This window comes from Chelonia mydas, chromosome 11, assembly GCF_015237465.2.
Source record: "Chelonia mydas isolate rCheMyd1 chromosome 11, rCheMyd1.pri.v2, whole genome shotgun sequence".
Taxonomy (NCBI): Eukaryota; Metazoa; Chordata; order Testudines; family Cheloniidae; genus Chelonia; species Chelonia mydas.
The window spans coordinates 50773578-50797566 of NC_051251.2; the positions used below are offsets into that span (position 1 = coordinate 50773578).

The following is a 23989-nucleotide window of genomic DNA, read 5'->3' on the forward strand; positions in this document are numbered from 1 at the left end:
TGTGGCATCTTAGAGACTAACAAATTTATTAGAGCATAAGTACACCTCTGTATGTATATATAATCTTCTTACTATATGTTCCATTCTATGCATCCGATGAAGTGAGCTGTAGCCCACGAAAGCTTATGCTCTAATAAATTTGTTAGTCTCTAAGGTGCCACAAGTACTCCTGTTCTTTTTGCGGATACAGACTAACACAGCTGCTACTCTGAAACTTTGTATAAGTGTGATTTTTAAGTAGGTCCATTGGCTTCAATAAGACTTCTCAGACGTTTAAAGTTAAATATCTGCTTAAGTCCTTTGCTGGCTGCGGACCATATGTAACACAATTTAAAGAAAGCTAGAATTTCTCTGACAAGTCATCTTAGAGCATCTGAATGAGATCATACATGGTCTCTTTGTGCCATCTTAATTCTTCTCCTGGCTTGTCTTCAGTTAAAACTTCCATACCTCTTACTCAATGCAAGCATTTGAGACAGACATAAGCTTTAGAACATATGGGTAAAATAATCAAATTCCTCTCCTGATTTTCTGCTATTTTATGTCCCTCTAGGAGAGTACTGGATTGATCCTAACCAAGGTTGCAAGATGGATGCAATAAAAGCATACTGTAATATGGAAACTGGTGAGACATGCATCAACGCTAATCCCAGCAGCGTGCCACGTAAAAACTGGTGGACCAGTTCAGGAGCTGAAAAGAAACACATCTGGTTTGGAGAGTCTATGAATGGTGGCTTCCAGGTAAGAAATATTAGATCTTCTCAATTAATAGCCTAGGCAGCAATTCTTATATTTCATTCACATCACAGATAAGTAATACCATGGAATTAATTTAATCTAGTAAATATATCAGCAGTTAAAAAAAAAAGACTGTTTTGTGTGTTGTACCACAGTTCAGCTATGGAGATCCAGAGCTTCCAGAAGATGTTTCAGATGTGCAGATGGCATTCCTTAGATTGCTCTCTAGCCGTGCCTCTCAGAATATCACTTATCACTGCAAGAACAGCATTGCTTACATGGATCAGGCCAGTGGAAATGTTAAGAAAGCTCTGAAACTGATGAGTTCCACTGAGAGCGAGTTCAAGGCTGAAGGAAACAGCAAATTCACATACGCCGTTCTGGAAGATGGCTGTACTGTAAGTACACAGAATTTTTGTAAGATAGCACCACATATAGGGCTAGATGGGATCCTAGCCATGCAGGGACACTGGAAAGAGCAAAGACTCACTCACCCGTTGCAAGGGCTGGACACAGTTGCAGCTGTGATGCTCAGATATCTCAGACACTACACTCCAGAAGCTTGAGTGAGGTCGGACAGGGACTAGGTGGAATCCGTGCTGGTGCACCGGTTTAAGTGGAGCCAACTGCGGGTATATCATACCCTTTGCCAGCACAACCAAGGAACAGGCACTGGCAGGCATTATGCCACTTCCCAGGACCGTGCCCTCTGCACTGGCCCTTGCTACAGGCTACATGCTAAAAACAGCTTTGAAATCAACAGCTCTGTTTGTGGAGTAAGATGCTATTTGAAACTGTGCTTTACAGAGGTCTTCTTTTAGAGGCCCCCTTTTCTTTCTCCTTTCATCCAAGTCATGGCGCTGAAATTCTGATTCCACCCCAAACCTAATTCTATTCAATCCAAAATGGAGTTGTTTGTTGAACTAAGAATTGAACATGAAGGGCTAGATTGTCCCAACTATGCAAAAATTCACATGGGAGAAAAAGATATGCACTAAGACAGAGGTAGCCGATAGACAATTTCATCTCCCTTTGAGGTAGGTGCTTTGGCCTATGTTTCCAGGTAGCACTGTTCCATGACCATATGTAGCTGGAGGGTACTGATGCCATGAAGTCTACTCACTGATGGGTTCACTTGAGGCAGGACTGACATCATCCAGGATAAAGCCACAATTGAGGGAACTCCCCCTACTCTTTGGCAGTATGCTCCGCGCTGGGAGGTACCAGAAACAGGCAGGGAACCATCTGATAGCAACATGCAGGCAGCTAGTCTAAGCCTGTTGTAACAGCAAGTGATGAATGGCAGTTATGCTCAAGAATGCCAGTTGATGTGAATAATAGCAGTCTGTGTAGACAGCAGAAACTAATGCACAACAGCGTCCATAATTGCTGGTCACTGCTGCAGTGATCTGAGGTCTCAATGGCACAAAAGATACACATGCACATCACAGAAAGTGCAACTTAAAGTAGTGTGAGCCTGGTTTACACTGCAACCTCTTGCTGCTGTTTTTTTGCACGCACGAGACAAATGCGAAGTGCAGCTTATTTTTTCCTGTTTCCCTTTCCTGTGCTCACTAGCACATTTGTGCTCATTGCACAAGGAGGGGGAAGCATTTCTCAGTGCTAGGCTGGAGCATGCATGCAAAAAAACACATGGTGTCTGTGTAGCCTAGAGCGTGTGCCAGAGATCTGTTCAGGGAGCTGTAACCATCTGATGCTTGCCCCCTACCTAGCCCAGCCTTCGAACACTAATTAAGAGTTCTTCTAAACCTATGCCTTTCCAAGAAGATAATGATTAGGGAAATGCAATGGTGCAGGGGATGGAACATCGGTGTGAGGAACAACAGGTGTGAAATTAAGTAAAATAACCCCCCTGTAGAACTACGCTGGATTTCTCTAAACTGATTTTCTCTTCAATTTTTGCAGAAGCACACTGGAGAATGGGGTAAAACAGTCTTTGAATACAGAACACGGAAGACAATGAGGTTGCCTGTGGTGGATATTGCTCCCATGGATATTGGTGGTCCTAATCAGGAATTTGGTGTGGACATTGGCCCAGTCTGTTTCTTATAAAATCAAGGATACCGCTTTTTCTAAAACCCCAGCAAGCAAATCCACACTCTCCTTTTGTTTTAACCTTGTCAACTGGTACAGGTGCTCAACTGTATCCCAGTTATTTATTTACAAATTTTCTGGAGGAAACAAAGGTAATTTGACAAAGGGTTAATTGTTTTTAATTACACAAAGTACAATAAAAATGCTTTTTGCTTTTTTTAACCAAATTCCATCTTCAAAACATGTCTCCGTGGTGCTATAATAAAACTTCAACACTCAACAAAACAATACTGTCTTCTATTAGTTGAATGAAAGCCAATTTACACAGCACTGATTGCTCCCAGCATCAAAGTTTACCCTAAGACGCAGTCCGTAAAGCTAGAAAGACTTCCCCGTTTCAACTACCTCAACATGGACAGAAACTGGGATGAGTTTGATGAGTTACAGCAAAAAAAACCAAACAGCCAAATCAAAATACATTGGAACCATTGGTTAATTCAAAGGAATTATTAGGTATACAATTGTATTTTTCTTTACTGATTAGTTTGAACACCCTAATGTTACAATCCAACAATAAAATTATGGTATTCTGTTTTCAAGGGTGCTTCTATACTTTCCTGTCATTGCTGGTCAAGACCACTAAAATTAGGGAAGTGTAAAAGACTAATGTGATGGTGCTAATGTATTTTTCACTTCTAAATCTGCAAGACAGGTTTATTGACTTCCATTAAAGGATTAAAAACAATTGTAAATGTCTCCTGTCAGAGATTAGGATTGGCCTACTATTTCTGAGGTCATTCCCTCCTCACTCTGTAAAAGTCAAAGATGCAGAATTGTGAGCTTCTTTCATCACATTAACACATTTGTAGTGTTGAAGGTTAACCATCTTTGTAAGCTTTTATATTGTTGTTGGTCTTTTCCTTACAGAGACACACAATAAATATCTTAATAAAACTCCTCATTTTTCCACTTCACTACTCTTATCCTTTCCTCCCAACTTTACTAACAGGGAAGCAAAGTTATAACAGAGTTTTGCCAGAAAAAGGACTGAGTGATCTTTCCTCAAGCAAAATGGCAGGATTTCACCCAGAGAGTTTACAATTTAGTACTAAGAAATGCTACCTGCTGCACTAAAGTATTTTTTTACTTAGAAACTTAAAGTTAAAACTACCTGTGATCAGCTTTTTGGACTATCATTCCAGTACTGAAAACCTGTCACACATGACCGACAGAAATGTCTGGTACTTTGGAAAATGGTTTGTTCATGTCACAAATCCTTTGGAAGCTGCACTGAAACTTGTAAATTCTGTGCAGCTGAAATTCATGCTGAGGGCCAGCATAATGCCTTTACTGCAGATACATGGAATATAAGCAGGGGACAGGCTTTATAGTGGTCAATACTGAATTTTACCCAGGTAGAAATGGAAGAGTTAGGAAATGAGTGCAGAAAGCAACTGTAGAGGTGGTAATGTACATGAGTGACAGTAAAATTTTGACTATCACACAGCATAGTACAGACAACAATGATGCTCATTTGAATAGCGCACAAGCCAGCAAAATGACTGTCATAATCTGACACATCTATATATTTTGTGCTATTGAAGAGAACTTCTGTCTAGAAATCTGGACGAAACAACATTGATGTCGCACATTATATTCCTTTTGTCTACTCTTAACTATTCATATTAATATGATAGTTACCATTCCTTTTACCATCAAAAATAAATGGTCTGAGAGACTGTGACTTGGATTAGGTGCCTGTGCAAAGGAATAAGAACACCTTCCATACCTCTACTATGTGTGTGTGGGAATAAGTGCGGCTACTCACCAGCTTTATTGCTTCCCTGGAGTAGGTGACGGCGGGGGATCCACCCTCCCCAAGGCAGACCAACTGAGTGGGTGCATCCGAACAGGATGGATAGTAATATGGCTTCTGGTATAGGTCAGCAGTAAGTTACTAGCCATCACTAGTAAAAGAGAACGCAAAGGAGGAAATGGGACATACAAGTAGGTCTCTGCATCACAGTAGTGCCTGGTGCACTTCCCTTTGCTCAGGGCTGTGCCTAAAGGGTGGGATTTTCTAAAGTGATGAGCATTAGCCTAACATAGCTCCATTAATTTCAATGGCCACAGAATTGAGGCAATGCTGGATGCTTTTAAAAATCCTGCTTTATAGGGTACTTTTAACATTTTCTGCAACTATTAAACCACTTATAAGGGAACCAACTTCTGCACTGTGAAATTCCTTCAGTGGGTTGCACTGGCATAACTGATGGCCGTACTTGGACTATTACTGTTAAAAATGGTTGGTTAACATAAGAAATGTATTTGGCATACTCATTTGTCCCTATGAAACTACAAATGATCAATTCCATTCAAAAAGGAAGACGTTTTTGAATTAAAACAATTAGACAACCAAATAGGATAGCTTTGAAGGTGTGTAATTCATAGTTTTTAAAAGTGTAACCTTTTTTGAATGAGTAACCCCTGCATATATTGTTCTCTACTCAAATCATTTCAGTTTCTAGCGGTACCTATCACCCTATATAGCAAACAATAATTGGCAATCAGAACAGAAGGAAAACACTAAAACCAAAAATAGTAGTACCCGTGATTAATAGCAAATATAGGTCGTCTCAGGAAAGCTGGACTGATTTTTGTCATTTGTGAAACATTTCGTTACATTTATTATACTATTGGAGTAGCACAAAAACACTAGTGTGCAAACCTAGTAGCCTTAGCCTATTGGGAAGGAATATGTTTTTGGAGCCTTAATCTCAGAGCTGGAATTTTGTGAACCTGGCTGGCAAGAATGTTGTCAGTATGCCCTTGGCCTTTGTCATCACTACAGTCTGCTTGCTGCTCCTATATTCACTCCTAGTATGGTGCTAAGAAGACAGAACCAGGTCCGGCTAGCTAGAAGAATTAAGTAGTACAGTGACAGTGAATCAAAATATAAACTAGGGGACTGGTTCCTTGCCAGGGCAGAACCTGTGTTTTTGGAACTGAAGATGTATGGACCCTGTGCATGGGGGAAGTCTCATACAGTGTAGTGGCAGGCCACCAGGGGCTTTTCTTACAGCCACAGCCTCCTGGGTGATGATGGGTGGAGGGGGGAGCAGGGCAGCAAGTAGCCCCTCCTCCCATGGGGCTGCCAGCAGGGGTTGGTCCCTGACCCTTTCTAGTGCCACAAACATTGTAGGAGCAGGCGCCAGTGAGAGTCAGTTCTCCACCTTCATGGGGCGGTGGGGCTTAGGCTTTGGGCTTCAGCCCTGGAGTGGTGGGCAGCAGGCTCTGGCCGTGCAGAGGTGGATTTCAACCCCCAGCCACAGGGCCTTGGGCTCATTCCCCCTGGTCCCCCATCACCCCTGGTCCCTGCTGCCTCCTCCATCCCCCAGCCATGCAGCAGGGCCCCAGAATGCAGTCCTGGACTCACCTTGCCATTGCCCTGACCGCCGCGATCTCTTCCAGCCCCCCACCGCCATCCCCCAGAACCTGGCCCTCCTTACAGACCTGCCCATCCACGTTTTAATTTGCCCTCCAGCTTGCTGAGGATGAGTAAGTCTGCTGTGGGAAGTGATATTAACAATCACTTTTCACTAGCTAGCAAATTAAAAAAAAAATCAACCAAAAAAGGCAAAACACACAAAGCACTTTATTTGTATTTCTTTTCTGTTTACTTCCAGTAAAGATTAGAGACATCGATACATTATTTTTATTGACTCGGCAAAAAAACCCCGACATAAATAAATTGCAATGATCTGGTCATGTATATGTGCATATTTATTTGTTTTTCCAAAAATTAATTAAGTATTTTAGGAAAAATTGTCAGAACGGCCACCAGCAAGAGTTGGTGGCTGCACTCTGAGGCCACCAAAAAATTTGTTGTGAGAACTCTTGCTTATGCAATCCACCTCATAGTCCCTAACATGCGGGGGGGAGGAGGGAGGAGGCATGTAGGAAACAGGATCCACATATGTCCCTTGATACTGGCTGCTAGGACCAGCCCACTGGAAGCACTTGGAAGGATATATGACACCAAAAAAAAACCAAAACCTTACAGAACCACTAGATTTCAGGCAGCATTGAGGCTGAACAAATAATTGGCAACAAATACGTATTTGTGTGAATTGAAAATGTGGTTTGTGTGAACATTTGTGTACGTGATTTTTTTTTTAAATTAATTTCCATCAACACTTGTGCCAGTGAAACTGGATCACTAATGTTCCTGGAAGACACAAAAGAGGGACAAGCTTGCTGGAAGGTACTTGATTTTAAAAAAAAAAAGATTGTTGGAGGATGTTTGCCTACCCGTAGTGGAACCAGTCATGCCTTTCTGTGGGTGTGTGGTGTACAGAAAGGCCTTCAAAACTGGAAATAATATTAGAATTATGCAGAAGAATCCTGAGCTAGATTCAATCCTGATCATGGTAGCTTCTGTTGAGTTAATTCTCAGCTCTGAGTCCCATTAGTGGATTGATGCAAAAGGGTCAGAGCATCATCAGAGTCCAGCACCCTTGCTTTACCATTTGTCAGCGGTTTGTGTTTGTTTTCCATCTCCCTAGGTACAAATTACAGCATAAAAACAACGCTGCTTCCTGAGAACGTTATAGCAACCGTATGCTAGGTTAAAATTTCAAAGCCAAAGCCATCCTCTTTACGTATTCTACTGTGTATCGACAACATTGCAGACATGGGGACCAGATCCTCAGCTGGTGGATCTTCAACAGATTTAGATCAGCTGATGATCTTGGAGTTTAATATATACCCAGACCAAAAAAAAGCACCACCATGGAGTAAAGGTTGAAAGGACTGACCCTTTGTTTCAGCCAAAAACCTTTTAGAGAGCAATGTAATTTCCTCCCTCTTTACGTTCCCACTCCCTTCACGCACACTATGAAGCCTGCAATTCCCTGTGTTCAGGTTCTTGAGAATAGCCACAAATTCTAGGCCAGCCTAATGACAGAGAGTGGTTGAAAAACTGTTTCCAGGCCGCAGGAAATTCTGACATTCCACAAGTTATTTTTTATTTTTATTTAGAAATTTCCCATGGACTGAAAATTCCAAAATAATTTCTCTCCTGAACCAAAGCATTTTGTGTTGATAGTGTCAAAACATTAAATATAAACTACTAAGATATTTACACAATTGGAGCTGTCACTTTTAGTAATATACAAATAGGAACATAAAGAATTTTGTGGGAAATTGAAACTCGTATCATGAGCACTTAGGGTAAAGTACCCAGCCATTGATGAGCGTGTTAAGGAATCATAATGCAAAAACAAGTGTATACGTTAAGGGGAAGATTAGATAAAGGGCAACATTTAAACAGCTTATCTACCTAATTCATCTTGTACTTTCTGTTAAGAAGTAGATATTTTAGGACTAGATTCACAAAGGGACTTAGGCACCATTGGCAGTCATAAAACCCCCCACTGAGTGATCAGCCAATGCTGTAGGCATTGGGTGTGTCTACACTTCAAGCTGGAGAGGTAAATTGCAGCTAGAAGAGCCACACCTCCACAAGCTCTGACTGAGTACGAGCAGCTAGAGGTGCTAGCCACCTCAAGGACGTACCTGTCCAAGACCCTAGGCCCACATTTGAGGCAGCTAACTCCACTCGTGCTACTAAGGCTGCACCCTATTCTTAGCACACTAGCTTTATCAAAGCTAGCATGGGTATGTCTCCTTGAGCTGGAATTTACCCCTCCAGGTCTAATGCTGACATACCCTACATTTCCACCATTCAAGGCCCGAGGCACCTAAATTTCAGTGGCTGGGCTTGTGCGCAGACACCTAAGTTCTGACATCACCCAGAATCTTGGCACCTAAGTCACACCTAAGCCCCTGCGGGAATCACAAACTAGCCATTCTCTGCCTCTCTTGTCTTCAGGGTCTGATCCAGCAGGCATGCTCTGAGCACCCCTAAACCCACACAAAAACAGCTTTTGTGAATCCCATTCTTAGGTACCCAACTCTCCCGAGGCACCGTATAGGGAGCCCAGGCACCGAACAAAGGGTTTGGAAGTCCACTAAAAGTTAGGCGCAGCAATGTTGAGTATTGCAACACCAAAGTAAGTCCCTTTGTGAATCTAGCCCTTAGAGCCAATATTTTGCCTGAGTAAGGAAGGACTAAATGATCAAGCCCTTTGAACTTGAAAAGGGAAGATGGAATCAAAAGACAGAGTTTAAATTCTTTTAGACACCATAATAGAGGCTAATTTAAATGTAGACCCCAAATTAAAAAACATAGTAAGAGGACCAAAAAAGTGCCACCGTAACTAAACAACAAAGTAAAAGACACAGTGAGAGGCAAAAAGGCATCCTTTAAAAGTGGAAGTTAAATTCTATTGAGGCAAATAGAAAGGCGCATGAATTCTGGCAAGTGAAGTGTAAAAATATAGTTAGGAAGGCCAAAAAAGAATCTGAAGAACAGCTAGCCAAAGACTCAAAAGTAACGGCAAAAAAATTTTTAAGTACATCAGAAGCAGGAAACCTGCTAAACAACCAGTAGGGCCACTGGACAATCGAGATGAGTTAGGGGTATGGAATAGCTTCCATATGAGGAGAGATTAATAAGACTGGGACTTTTCAGCTTGGAAAAGAGATGACTAAATGGGGGGGTTATGATAGAGCAGTGGTTCTCAAAACCGGTCCACCGCTTGTTCAGGGAAAGCGACGTGGGCCTAGGGATGTGCTGGCCGCCCTTCCGCAGGTTCGGCCAGTGGGAGCTGCGATTGGCCGAACCTGCAGAAGCGGCAGGTAAACAAATCAGTCCGGCGCGCCAGGGGCGTTCCCTGAACAAGCAGCGGACCGGCTTTGAGAACCACTGCTCTATCATAACCCCCCCATTTAGTCATCTCTTTTCCAAGCTGAAAAGTCCCAGTCTTATTAATCTCTCCTCATATGGAAGCTGTTCCATGTGCTGGCCGCCCTTCCCGCAGCCCCCATTGGCCTGGAGCGGCAAACTGCGGCCAGTGGGAGCCACGATCAGCTGAGCCTGCAGACGCGGCAGGTAAACAAACCAGCCCAGCCCGCCAGGGGCTTTCCCTGAACAAGCGGCGGACTGGCTTTGAGAACCACTGTGATAGAGGTCTCTAAAATCATCACTGGTGTGGAGAAAGTAAATAAGGAAGTGTTATTTACTCCTCATAACACATGAACTAGGGGTCACCAAATGAAATTAATAGGCAGCAGGTTCAAAACAAACAAAAGGACATATTTCTTCACACAATGTACAGTCAACCTGTGGAACTCCTTGCCAAAGTATGTTGTGAAGGCCGAGACAATAATAGCGTTCAAACTAGATAAATTCATGGAGGATAGGTCCATCAAAGGCTATTAGCCAGGCTGGGTAGGGATAGTATCCCTAGTGTCTGTTTGCCAGAAGCTGGGAACGGGCAACAGGGATGGATCACTTGAAGATTACCTGATCTGTTCATTCCCTCTGAAGCTCCTGGCATTGGCCACTGTTGAAAGACAGGAGACTGGGCTAGATGGATCATTGGCTGAGCCAGTATGGCCGTTCTTATGTAGAATATTTTACTCTTCTCTAGTAAGCTACAACTGCAATAAGGCAAGAAAGGGCCTTTTATCCTCAAATTATCTTGGCCTTTCTTTTCTTGCATGTTTAAGTACATTTCAGTGCTTATGAACAGAATGGGATAAAGAGAAGTAGAGTATGCAATCTTCTACCCCTCAATGGCAGTGCAAATCAGGTGTCATTAACATTCCTCAACTGTGACCTAGTCAACAGTGAGAGCAGGTTGTCTCATTAGTCATTCAGGTCTCACCTACTAGCTCTTTACAGACCAGTTCTCACAGCTGGGTTTTTGCCAAGTAACATGAAGCTCAATGACACGTGCTGCTATCCCCTTGTTGGGGACACTGGGGCATGGCCACTAGGTAACTCGAGGGGATGGAAGACCACGAGTGTCGATGAAGCCCCCTCGCACTAGACCCAGGTGTCCTTGGCCCCCCCCGCCTGGAGGCACACACAGCAGTTATGCTGAGAATCTGCAACACTATGCTGCAGAGTCAAACTGCCTGAAACTAAGCAAGGCCAAACAGGGCAGATATGGAAGAACAATGCTGAATAAAGCAGCTTTATGTATAGGTTAACAAATGATACAGAGAACCAGGGAACTAGCTGGGAACTGGATTGGCTGGCTATATGGATACTTAGGGCAGCTTGCTATTGGATAAGTATGCTAGGAAAAAGGATGCATAAAAGCCTGTGTAACTTCCTGCTCTGTGTACAGGATTTGAGATTCAAATCTCCCTGTACCTTTTTGAAACTTCAAATAAACTTTTCAGCTTCTCCACCCCGTTGTGATTATTGGGTGTAGCACACCGGGTAGCGAACCAACTCAAGCTGTTGTTCAGCCTCTTGGCACTGGGTGCCAGCAACACCCTCCATCTGCCATTCAACTGTAAAGAGCCCTTGGAACTTCTCCTCTCACAACAGGGAGGCCCTCCCCCGCACAAAGAAGGACCCAACTAAAATGGTCAAGGTTTTCACCAGGCAATTTGTCATTTTTAATAATTTTGAAATAATTTATATAACGTCATTATTGCACAGGAAATTATTAACACCACATTTTCCCTCCCCAGAAGATCTAACTATTAAAGGCTAGTGAGGGTTTGTCATTTACTGGACTGTGGTGCTACAAGTGTGGACAGGCCAGTCTCAGTCCTGGTTTGATAGAACAGTTGATCCATAGGGAACAAAAACATCTAAGGTTCATAACTTGGCTAATTATTCATAATTTGAGAGAGCCTCGTGTTTAATATATGCCAATTCCACTCTCTACAATGCCAAAAAGGTAGAGATACAAAGTAGTACAACTATAGCCAATCCCAAAGGCAAAGAAAGAATAATAGTTCAAATGAAGTCTGAAATGAAACCCGCTGTATTTATGCATTTTGTTCCTGGGAGCATTCTGTGCCCCTGCACATGCGCAGAATTCATGTCCTCCTACAGAAAATGACGGGGAAGCAAAGGGAAGCCACGTGGGGAGGACGGGACTGGGCTAAGGATGCTCATGGGTGTAGTGTGGGGGAGACTTGGGGGAGTAGCCAGTTCCCCAGGAGTCTGAAAGCGCATCTTCCGCCTCCTGCCGTCCGTCCATCTGGCACTCATGTCAATACTTCAGGATTGAGCCAGTGCCATGCAGGGCTTTACTCCATGCATTAGTCCTCACTTACCTCCGGGCAATCCCACGGTGCCTCCGCTTGCGGGGTGCGGCGTCTTCTTGTGCCTGTTTCTGGGCACAAGCTATCCTCAGCGCCCTTTGCTTTAATGTACAGCCCCCCCCCCCCCCACCTACCTTTCAGTCACCGAGTCCTGGCAGGGCCTGGGCAGGCTGAAAACCAAACACAGCCGCCCTTCCCACTCTGCTGTTGCTAGATCCCTGCGTGCTTTCCCCAGCAAAGCCTGCCAGGCGCTGCTCCCCACAGGCGGCACCTGGAGGCTGGGCTGCAACCACCCCTTAACAAGCTGCCCTGAGGGGGAGGGGCACTGAGCAGAATTGATACAGGCCCTGTCTGTGCAGGAGAGAAGCGTTCCAGCAAACTCAATGTCAGGGTGGAAAGCAAAGGACAAAGGGTTAAAACTGTGATTTTTTTTTCCATGTGGTTTGCTCATTACAAATCCAAATAGCTGCCTTACAAGGGGCACTTGCTTTTACCTTTTGAGGGATTTGGTATTTCGGCAAGATTTACCCTTTAGTAGGCTGGGAGGGGTCTCCTGGCTGTGGGATGCTCAACCAAGAGCATAGACATTCCCACAGCCAGGAGACCCTTCCCTGGCTGTGGGAATGTCTATGCTCTTGGTTGAGCATCCCACAGCGGAGTCATGGCCTCAGGCAGGGTTTGAGGCCCTGCATGCCTCTCTGACTCTCAGCCCGTGCCTTGGGGGACTGCAAGGATTGGAAACTTGTGGCTGTAAAGCACAGCTCACCCTCTCAGAGCCCCATGTCCTGGCAGAAAGCGAGGTCAGTGGTTTGTGGTGGCAATGCATAGCTTGTCCTCTCAAGCTCCATACCCTGGCAGAGTGCAAGGGTTGGATGGACTCTGAGTCTGCAGTTGGATCCAGATCCTTGTACTTGTGCAGAGCCCCACGCCTGGGGAGAGGAGGGAGACACAGACTGGGCCTATACATATTATCAGCCTTATATTTATATATGTTTAATTGTGTATATATCTTTCCAGATCTAAAACTACATTGAATTGATGTTAAGGTGGAGAGTGCATGTCAGTAACATAAGGGTAAAAGCATTTCAGAAATGTTGTAATTAACCCAAGAACAAGCATTAGAAACCCAGGAAATTCAGGTTAGCTTAAATTTAAAAAGAATCCAAACATGCGAATGCATGGAAATGCAAGTGAAGGCACCCAAACGACCATTACTCCCTCCTGTAGTGATACTGTGCAATAGGCATACACTTATGATCAGTGCATAATAGTATTTGAAGTTCCAGATTAGATTTAACTGATTTCTGAAGACACATTAGAGTTTTCATTTTTCTGTTCCTCACACCATCACTACAGGATGGAGGTATCTAAAGTGTGCATTGCCATATAACATTTTACCATCACCTCTCGCTGAGGGAAACCTGGCTTCACTCCCATTGGGATCAATAGGTGGTAGTAGGTGGGCATTTGGAAAACAGAGACAAGGTGGGTGAGGTAATATCTTTTATTGGACCAATTTCTAATAAAGTTTGGACAAGCTTTTGACCCACACAGAGCTCTTCTTCAGGTCTGGGAAAGGTACTTCCAGTGTCACAAGAAAATGCAAGGTAGAACAGATTGTCTAGCATAAGTAGTTAGCACATATTGTAAGGGACCATTCAAGGTGGAACGGCTAACTACTTTTTGCTATGACGCTGGGACTCATAATACATCCTTTATACCTAAAATCCATCTAATCTAAAACACAAGTATACTATTTCTGGATTATATTATCCCAGCAGATGAAAGTCAGAGATTAAAAGTATTTTAAATCTTGAAACAGAGTAAAAGATTCATCCTTAGTTTACTTTCTCCTTATTTTATGCCTCTGAATAAACCCCATATGACAAACTACTACCAGTTAGCAATATCTAAATTTGTGATAAAGCATTATGTACTAACCACTGTGCACCACAGTCATTCAGCCATGATTAGATTGCCCATCAGCTCTGAAGGTGCCTATTCTGTAGACTTTAACCAGATTTTAATAGGAGTTTTGCCCTAGTGAAAATCGCAGAACTGAGCCTTTGTCATGTAGGAAGACTAGACTATGCCCATGTGAACCTCTGAACACCCCTGTGGTTTCCTGTGTATATCTATTGTATACAAGTGTGCACATACAAACTTAAAATTTACAGAGCTAGAACTATTTCAATTTAGGAATGACTGATTATTTGAACATTAATTTTTGATTATTTGGATCACTGCAAATATAACTTTGGAAATGGTCTATAAACTACATTTTATAACATCAGAGATTATTTAAACTGACATACTGATTTGATCATCATATTTTATTCAATCATGAATAAAAATTCTGACATTCTGGAGTTCCAAAGAGTATTAGCTGGGCAGCTTTAGTAGGATAGGTGATGATAATTTGATGTAATTTAACTTCCACCTTGTGAGATTTACAACAAAAAAGGATATCACTGAAAAATTTCCACTATAATCCAATATATAAAATATTTTAGGTGCACATTTTACAAACATCTAAATCATTTAAAACAGCAACAAAAATTATAAAATTCTGTTTCCCCCCAGCAATGAACTGAATGGGATATGTTGGAAGGAGTTCTACAAAAAGGAAACCACTGACATAACAAGAAGCATGTATTTAATTAAATGCTTTGCAAAGATACATGAATAAAGCTATGTGCATGGCTTTTCTTTTGGGATCGCCTCAGCTGTTTATTTTTTTATTTAAAGAGACACACAAAACATTGGCGAGCACAAATGCAATAAAGAAACAGAAAAAAACCCTCTAATTATGTTTGTACCCACATGCTTTAGGTAATAAAACATGTTGGTATTACAAAACATTCCATATAGTGTATGACCAACAGGTAAAATGCACTGTAACACTGTTCTTTCAAACACTGGAAATCTAACAGCTTTACTCTTCAAAACTATGTTGGTGGTAAGTATCTTTATTTTGTCAGGCTTTTACAGAAGTCATTTTAGCACCATCACTTAAAAAAATTATTATTTTTGCCCTGCCTATCTCCATACTTGGAATAATAACAGAAGCATATAGCACCTTTTAGTATCTAAAATAAAAACAAGAATATTAAATGCATCCCAGCTTTTAGAGATGAGGTAGCTCATGCTAAGAAATGGTGGGTCATTTTTTGCCCTGACAATTCAGGGCTGATAGGTCAAAATGACTGGTGATGCATGACTGGTTGTCGACTAAAAAGTCATTTCTGCAACAGTGAGTTTCTGAACCCTTGGTCTGGTACACATGTGAATGACTGATGACACACATAAGCTGAAAACAAACTTATGACATGGTCTATAAAATTTTATATGTAATGGTTTATTAGATTATGCAAGTACTAAAAGAAATCAATTGGGTATCAGGTTTTAGACATATTTAAGGGTACATACTCCTCCAAGTGAAAGCCTCATTAATAGTATGGAGTTATGTATGTACCTTGTCAGGAGGGAGAAGGACAGACCCTTAAAATTCAAATGTACACCTACTCAAAGATTTACCCCTGAATTTTCTTATTGCATAGAAGTTTATGATGCTGAAGGGATTTCTTCTAGGCCTCATAAAATATAAGGCCATCCACTTCTGTGTAGACTATTACATTTACATAGAATTGTTAAGCATTTCACTAAGGACAATGCCAAGTAAGATGACCTCACTTAAAAAGCGTTATTCGATTAATGACATTGGGTTTTTTGTGACTGGCCGGGGAAAGAAAAACATTGGTTTCATTTAAACTTGCTGTGGGAAAAGCATATTTGGTTGCAAATATTTTAAACCAGAGTTCACAAAAGTGCTCTACTTTTCTGCTATTCAATCTGCATCCAAGCAAAAGAAGTATTCCTTTGAATTTTACAAAGCTCCACTTTTAAACTATCTGTATAGAATACCTACAAATTTTGAATTACACTCAAAGAAGGTGAGCAAAAAAGCCCTACAATTATCATCCAGATTTTTTAAAAGGGTAATCATTGGTCCTTTTTAAATTGTACTGCTGCACTGAAAAGTTGGTTTAGATCATTTAAAACTGAAGGTTTGTAAGTAAAATAAATATTCTGAAGGAGGCCAGGCATTTAAAAAGAACTGTATGTACAATGCTGATGCAATATCAGCCATTACTTCAAGAGTCTCAGGATTAACTTCCATCAGTCTAAGTTCTTGCGTTTAGTTGTTGGTGGTGGTGGTGTGTTAATATTTTCCTCTTTCTTTTACACAAAACACACGGGCCCAATCTCAATGCCAAATTCCTGGTCTGTATTACCAATGTCCACTGGGGCGATATCTATGATAGGTAAGCGTGCCACTTTCTGTGTTCTGTATTCAAAGACAGTCTTGCCAACGTTCCCATTACGTTTCTGAAAAACAAGTGAGGGAAATGTTATGCCATGGTTCAAGCTCATTTGAAAAGCATCCTGAGGGCCAGCAGAAGCCAACAACACTATCAGAGACAGTCCAGATGGACCCTACTGTACATCTACTGCACAATGCATGTCCTCTTGTACTGCAATTGCTTACTGAAGCTTTTTCATTTAAAAAAAAATGCTTGCCCATCTGAGTCATCAGCTTCAGTCTTGAATCTTAAATAGCAACATTGCTGCCATAAAATTAGATTAATTTTGAAAGTAAAAGAAATTTCTTTTTGATGTATTAATAATGTACTGCTACATATAATAAACACTGGGGTAAACGTCTGTGCAGAAACAAGCAGAAAGTGAAGCTGGAGATGGTGGAGTATTCTCATTCATTCCAAAATAAAAACTCATTTTACATTACAAAAAATTATACAGAATTCCAGGATTTGGGCATGTAGGCTGAAAATGGTATGGTGCAGGGGGGAACTTAGAGCAGCACAAATATGATTCCAAGGAAATGAGGAACGACAGCAGCAGAATAAGGACAATGGAGTTCAAAAATGCAATCTTTAACAAACACAGAAAACTGGTAGGTAAGGTCCCATAGGAACAAAATCTAAGGGAAAAAAGGTGTTCAGGAGAGCTGGTAGTTTCTCAAGGAGACAAGATTAAAGGCACAACTGTAAACTAACCTAATGAGAAGGAAAGTTGGAAAGACTAGTAAGAGGCTAATACAGCTCCATCTGAAAATCAAAAAGAAATCCTACGAAAAATGAAAACATGGACAAATAGCTAAGGAGTACACACACAAAAAAAGCACAGGCACCTAAGGACAAAATCTAAAAGGCTGAGGCACATAATGAGTTACACCTATCAAGGGACACAAAAGGTTATAAGATGAGGGTCTTTAAATACATTAGGAGCAAGAGAAAGACAAAGGAAAGTGTAGGTCTCATATTTAGTGGGAAAGGAGAGTTAATAATTAATGACATCTAAAGACTGAGGTGTTTATTGCCTATTTTGCTTCAGTCTTCATTAAAAAGACCAGATACTCAACACAATTACTATTAACAACAAGGGGAAATGAATGCATACCAAAATAGAGAAAGAACAGGTTAAAGAATATTCAGATAAACTGGCAGGGCCTGATTAAATTCCTGTTAAGAGTATTAAGGAACTAGATGAAGCAATCTCAGAACCTTCCAGCCCTACATTTCTATGATCTAAGCCAGTGGTTCTCAACTCTGGTCCACTGCTTGTTCAGGGAAAGCCCCTGGTGGGCTGGGACGGTTTGTTTACCTGCGCGTCCGCAGGTTCGGCCGATCATGGCTCCCACTGGCCGCGGTTCGCTGCTCTAGGCCAATGGGGGCTGCAGAAAGTGGCGCGTGCCGAGGGATGTGCTGGCTGCCCTTCCCGCAGCCCCCATTGGCCTGGAGCGGCGAACCGCGGCCAACTGGAGCCGCGATCAGCCGAACCTGCGGACGCGGCCAGTAAACAAACCGTCCCGGCACGCCAGGGGCTTTCCCTGAACAAGCGGTGGACGAGAGTTGAGAACCACTGATCTAAGCTGTTTCTTCTTTACACTATGGACTTTCTCTATAGAAGATCCCTTCTTTCCAGTTCTAAGTAGAGGTACCAAAGCATTAGCAACTGTACACAGTATCTAAGGTCCTACTTACTTGGCACAGAAACATTTGATTTTGGACTTATTTGGATTCTTTGGCTGATCACACACAGTAGCAAATGGGGATGGAGAGTGAAAGGAGGGAAGAAGAGACAGAGACCTTGTATAATAATAAATAATAGTAACTAGTAATTAATAATTCCTCTAAATTGTTCAGAGTTCAATTTTGTGTGTCCAGCTCTGAAAATCTGGACCAAAATGTCTTTTCCACCTGTAAATCCTATTACTCTGAGACCCAGGAAGAATTTCTGTAGTATTATTACATTAGAAATGTTCAATTCTGTGGACTTTTTCCAACTTGAGAAAGATCTGAAAATATTAAAGGCCCCCAAAAAGTCATTTTTCTTTATAAACATGATGAAATCAGTTTTGAAAAGTTAGAACTTACAGAGCAGCTGTCCTGAAGGACAGTATATCTAAATCGATTGTTTCCTTCTGCTTTGATCTCAAGGTCATTAGCCCCCTTAAGAATTACAGCTTTCTTCAGGTTCTTAGACTGGTCATCCATGTACCCTATACTGTTCTTACAATGGTATGTGATATTCTGGGAGGCTTCCTTTGACAGAAGGCGCAGGAAGGTCATTTGGGTGACAGCTGTATTTGGTGACTCACTGTCTCCATAGACAAACTGCAAAGATACAAGATAGATTATCTTAGGTTACATGAATTCATATAAAGTTTGTGGATGTCAGTAATATTAATAAAAAGAAAAGGAGGACTTGTGGCGCCTTAGAGACTAACCAATTTATTTGAGCATAAGCTTTCGTGAGCTACAGCTCACTTCATTGGATGCATTCAGCTGTAGCTCACGAAAGCTTATGCTCAAATAAATTCGTTAGTCTCTAAGGTGCCACAAGTCCTCCTTTTCTTTTTGCGGATACAGACTAACACGGCTGCTACTCTGAAACCAGGAATATTAATGATTTCCATACACAGCAAGTCCAAGAATCATTAGAATTCTTTAATAATTTTCTACAAGCTGGGCACCCAGAAACTGAGGCCACTATGGAAAATTTTGGCCATAACACATAGAACCTTTTTAGCTAAGGCCCCAGTCCTGCACTGAGCACCACATACACATCCCAATAGATCCCTACCAAAGTTAACAGGATTCCGAATTGGCACAAAGGCCCAACCTGAAGAAACTCAAAGCTGGGTCAATGCCTCTAACGTTAAATGTAATAGCTCACTAGAGCAGCAGCCAAATATATATAATAAATGTCAACCACAGAAAACATTTTAAAAATGTAACTATTTTATTGTAATTTTAGGATCTTATTTTACATACATTTTATTCAGTAATATCAATATTAACCAAAGAAGTTTAAATATATTATACTAACTACAGATTTTATCAGAACACATTACTTAGATTGGAGCTAGAAAGAATGCTTATATCTCGTGACCTTTATAGAACATTGTTAGCTATTTGCACTCTTCTCTGTGAATAATCAGAAATCAGACAAACATTTTGCTAATATTCTGCATTTTCCCTTCCTATATATTTTTCATTTTATTCATACAGTTTGAGTGACTGCAGTGTAGAAAATGTAATTTAATATTGGCTGGAAAATGTATACTTCCCACAAACCAGATAGTGTACAGAGAATGAGGAAAATCTTCTCTATCTGCAATGTCTTCTTATAATATATGCTAGCTATAATCAGTCAAGTCTGAGAATTTCTTTTCAACTACCAGTCTCTAGAGTTGCAACTGAATATTACAAAGGCTATACTGGGTACTTATCAGACCTGACTGTGTTGTTAACATATTAATTATTTTTTTACAATTTTTCTTGGTGGTGAACTCTACCTCCCCTCCATCAGATCATGGATTAAATATTCTCAAATCTGTAAAATGCTAAACACCTACTGTGAGATGCTAGCACCCACAGCAACTACTGCCTTTAATGCCCCTCATAGGAATCCTTCATCATGATCTTCAGTGGCCCAGGGGCTCAGAGTTCTGAAGCTCATTCTGGAAGCCTGGTATTTTTCAGGCTAAGTTTTTGACACGGATATTTTTAGGAAAAGCCACCAACAGGTCACAGGAAATAATGAAAAATTCACAGGAGCTCGTGACCTGTCCATGACTTTTACTAAAAACACCCATGATAGAATGGGTAGCCTGGGGAGCTGGGAGAGACAGCTGGGAGCTACACGGTCCCCCTCCATTGGCAGCTCCAAGCTGCAAGGGTCCCCCCTGCCTCCCATGGTGGCCCGGAGCTCTGGGGATCCTCCCTGCCGCCCGCCGTGGCAGTTGCCCCCTGCCACCAGGTCCCCCTTGCCCCCCGTGGAAGCCACCGACGGCAGCCAGGAGTGGCAGATCCCCCAGCTCCCTGCCTCCACAGGTGGCAGGGGACCCTGCAGCTTCAGGAGGCGCTGGCTGAAGTCACTGAGGCCTTTGGAAGTCACGGATGCCATGACTTCCATGACCTCCATAACTAAATTGCAGCCTTAAACATAATCACCAGGAGTTATGTCTGCATAGGGACTGCACAATTAGGCATACAGATTGCAACATTTTGTTCGTGAAACCAGATTTTTTGGGAACTAAGTTAGGGATACAGAAGGAAGTTTTATATTTGTGAAGAGTAAACAATATATTTGAATCAAGTAAGTAACAACTTGAATGTCAGACAATCTGTCTACCAGTATTTATAAAGTTATTATCATGGCATGATCTGCTCAAAATAGTATTAAATATCCAAAAAGAAAAAGAAAGAATCTGGAGAAGAGCCTTCTCACAGGGCGGATTTAATTAAATCAAAGCAATTTAAATCAGCAAGCGGGAAACTTTGATTTAAATAATTAATTTTTCTCATGTTTTCCATTTGTATTTTTTAGTTATTTTCCTAAAGACAAGTTGATTTTCATTGGCTGGTAATCATTAAAACATGTTGATTTGCAACAAAATATAGCCTTCACACTGGATTTGGTGCTGCTTTTTGCTAACCAGGAAAATACACTATGTCTGTACACATTTATTTAAGCATGTAGCTTAACTTACATTTATTCATATTCTTAATTTTTACATTTTTATTCTGTTAGAAAATGGTGAATGATTGCATTTATTTACTAGTTGATTGGTTTTTCACTTGTGATTTGTATCAAACTCTATTTGGATGGAAATTCAAATTCAATTAAAATGTATAAAAACAGAATTGTATTCCATTTTATTAAATAAAACTATTTGTGTATTAAATAAAACTATTTATAAAAAAATAAATGTGCTGCATATATAAGAAAAAAGTTTATCAAAAAGTTAATCAAAACATGTTTTGTATTTAAAACTAACTGATTTATTAACCAAAGGACGTATCTATAGTTAGTGAATTAAACTGATTGTTTCTGATCACTATGTCCTAACAAGATTTGAAACTAGTAGATCTCATATTTTCACACCTAGTTTTTAATTCATATACTGGAAGAGGAAAACAAGTTTTCCTGCTTTTTCCACTCCCAATCATTTTCTTAACTTTGAATGAATTTTTCACTGAACTGATATAGTTGAATACACTTAAATAAAGAAAATATTCTCTCTGCATCTACAGAGATGCTTCTTTTGTCAAAAGGTGGTTTAGTACTTCAACAAACTATGGTTCCAGATGCTTATTCAGCGACTTCCACCAATCCTTGATTTACTTTAAAACTTTGGCAGCAAACTTACTACTTACTATTATTTTAATAGATTATAATAAGTTTGGGCTTTAACACAGGCTGTCAATTTCAAATTTAATTTTAAACGACTTTATTTTTAAAAACAAATCTGTATTTAATTTAAATAAAAATATCTTATTTAAGTTTAAAAAAATCAATGTTTAAAAATTTTATCACCCCTTTTTTATCCCATTTAAATATATTTAGTTACCTGTGATCCCCTGTTCATATCAAGGCCATACCATACAGGCTTGAGGTTTGGTGATCTACTAGTCCACCACGTTTTGCGCGGGATGCTAGATGGGTTTGCAGAAATACAAGTCTCTCCAGTTTCCATATTGCAGTAGACTTTTACAGCATCTTCAACACAACCTTGGTTAGGGTCAACCCAATATTCTCCTGCAAAACACAAAAAATGTAATCTCTGCTATATTAGTAAGATTCCTGAATGAATTAGGGAGTTATAATTAGGAATCTCTTTAGATATTACAAAACACAAGTTCCACATTTACCTAATGTCTTTTATTTTGAGGCCTCAATGGCTAACCAGTTTAGCTGATCAATAAACAACTTGTGTAACTATATTGGGTATAATGTAACAACCCTCTACTTGTTTTAATGTACACTCCAGAGATAAGTTCAAGCACAATAGTTGGTTCCGTATTTTAAGCACTTTAAAATTGGGGGTGGTTAGATCCTGAATTTTGCTTATGCCCAGTTCTTAATTTGTAATAAAAGAGGTGCCAGGGGGCTTGAGCAATTTTTTTACTTTAATAACTGACGTGGCAAGCCCAGAGGTGCCGGGGCTATAAAATGCCAAGCCTAAGGGGCCGGGGCTCTGCCCTGGCACAAATTAAGCACTGCTTAAGCCCATTATAAAGCCCCTTGGCACTACTCTGATGGAACAAAGCAGACAAGCCTGGCACGGGGGCATAGCTGCAGGAAAAGGGGAAAGGCTGGGGCTGCTCTCTCCCTAGCTGATCCTTAGCTGCCAGACAATTCTTATGGGGTGCTGGATGCCAGTGTAACTTAGAGTAATTCTAACACACTACTCAAAGAACAATGAGGTATACAAAATCAGGATGGGTAACCCATGTTATTTTAGCAACTGAATGGATTATGCATCCAAAGGCAGCATTTAGCCTTCAATGCTGAATTATTATTGCCTCAAACATGCACTGTACCAGCTTATCACTGCGATCATACATACAGGAGTGGCGCTCCAGTGTGATCACACTTACAGGGGTGGCACTCCAGTGAAATACCCAAGTGCCTTACGCAATAAAATACTGAAGAATAAACAACATTTTTGCAAGAGGTTTCTGAGCTCCTTAATTCAAAAGACCTGGCATGAACTACAGCTACTACCACAACAACCTATATCATGCATGTTTTCCCAGAGATCCTAAGACCAGAATGGCAGTACACCAGGACAATGCAGCATATGCAGATACTACATTACTAAATGTTGCATTTTATACATACCGCTTTTCTTGGATGGATGACAGAGCTTTAGATCATCACAAGTGCGTGCTGGGTGTTTCTTGGAGCCATCGGGGCTGCGCATGGTTTCAATCTGGCTACTCAGTGACTTCAGTGTGGCATGGACTCCTGGATCAGTTTTATTGTTGTCATCAGGGGCTGCTTCATCTTCAGTGAATTCTGGCAGTGGATCTGCCATACTGTCATCAAAGTGGCCCATAATGTCACCGATGGCAGCTGTGAGGTGACCTGGGGGGCCTGGGGGACCTGGGGGACCAGGATCACCTGGAGGACCCTAAAAGTAAAAGTAGTAATAGAGATACACAAGATGCTTTCATTAGACAGAGTGGGGTTTGGGACAGTATAGTTATTAAAAAGACAAGCCTAGCCAAAATCTCAGCTCCAATCACCCTCAAACTTAGGGAAAGTTCCAGAGCAACACTTCACGGCTGACTCCTGCCTCTAAGGATAGAGATAAGAGGATAGGCCCACACATCTAAGGGCATAGACTGTCTCTAACTTTGTCTTGTACAGCTCTGAGCATTTTGGCCTGAAATTCAGGAAAGCTTTTTAGCAAGTACATAGGGATACTGTACTAAATATGGGCCTTTGTTGGTGTTAAACAATGAATAATGCACTCTACAATGGGTGAAACCAACACCTTGATCTAAAGAGCCTTGAGCTTTAGGATCTGAATTTTGTGGCTTCTAATTCTAAATCTGATGTTCTGGTACCACCACAGGCACACTGAGATTTAGCTGTGAAACTCCCTTTAACAGTAATTAACCAG

The 23989-nt window shown here is 41.2% G+C and overlaps 2 protein-coding genes across 2 annotated transcripts in view; one reads left to right on the forward strand and one right to left on the reverse strand.

Moving 5' to 3' along the window:
- Positions 1 to 3767, forward strand: part of COL3A1 (collagen type III alpha 1 chain) — a 67904-nt gene extending 64137 nt beyond the window's left edge. Inside the window, exons 49-51 of the mRNA XM_007069899.4 lie at positions 554 to 741; positions 894 to 1136; positions 2665 to 3767. Coding sequence (XP_007069961.2) covers positions 554 to 741; positions 894 to 1136; positions 2665 to 2811 — 578 coding nt within the window. The 3' untranslated portion in view covers positions 2812 to 3767. The remainder of the gene's footprint in view (positions 1 to 553; positions 742 to 893; positions 1137 to 2664) is intronic.
- A 10860-nt stretch (positions 3768 to 14627) lies between these two features.
- COL5A2 (collagen type V alpha 2 chain) overlaps positions 14628 to 23989 on the reverse strand; it is a 165101-nt gene continuing 155739 nt past the window's right edge. The window contains exons 51-54 of the mRNA XM_037912430.2: positions 23203 to 23494; positions 21929 to 22116; positions 18447 to 18686; positions 14628 to 16377 (exon numbers count right to left, since the gene is read on the reverse strand). Of these exons, the coding sequence (XP_037768358.1) occupies positions 16231 to 16377; positions 18447 to 18686; positions 21929 to 22116; positions 23203 to 23494 (867 nt within the window). The 3' untranslated portion in view covers positions 14628 to 16230. The remainder of the gene's footprint in view (positions 16378 to 18446; positions 18687 to 21928; positions 22117 to 23202; positions 23495 to 23989) is intronic.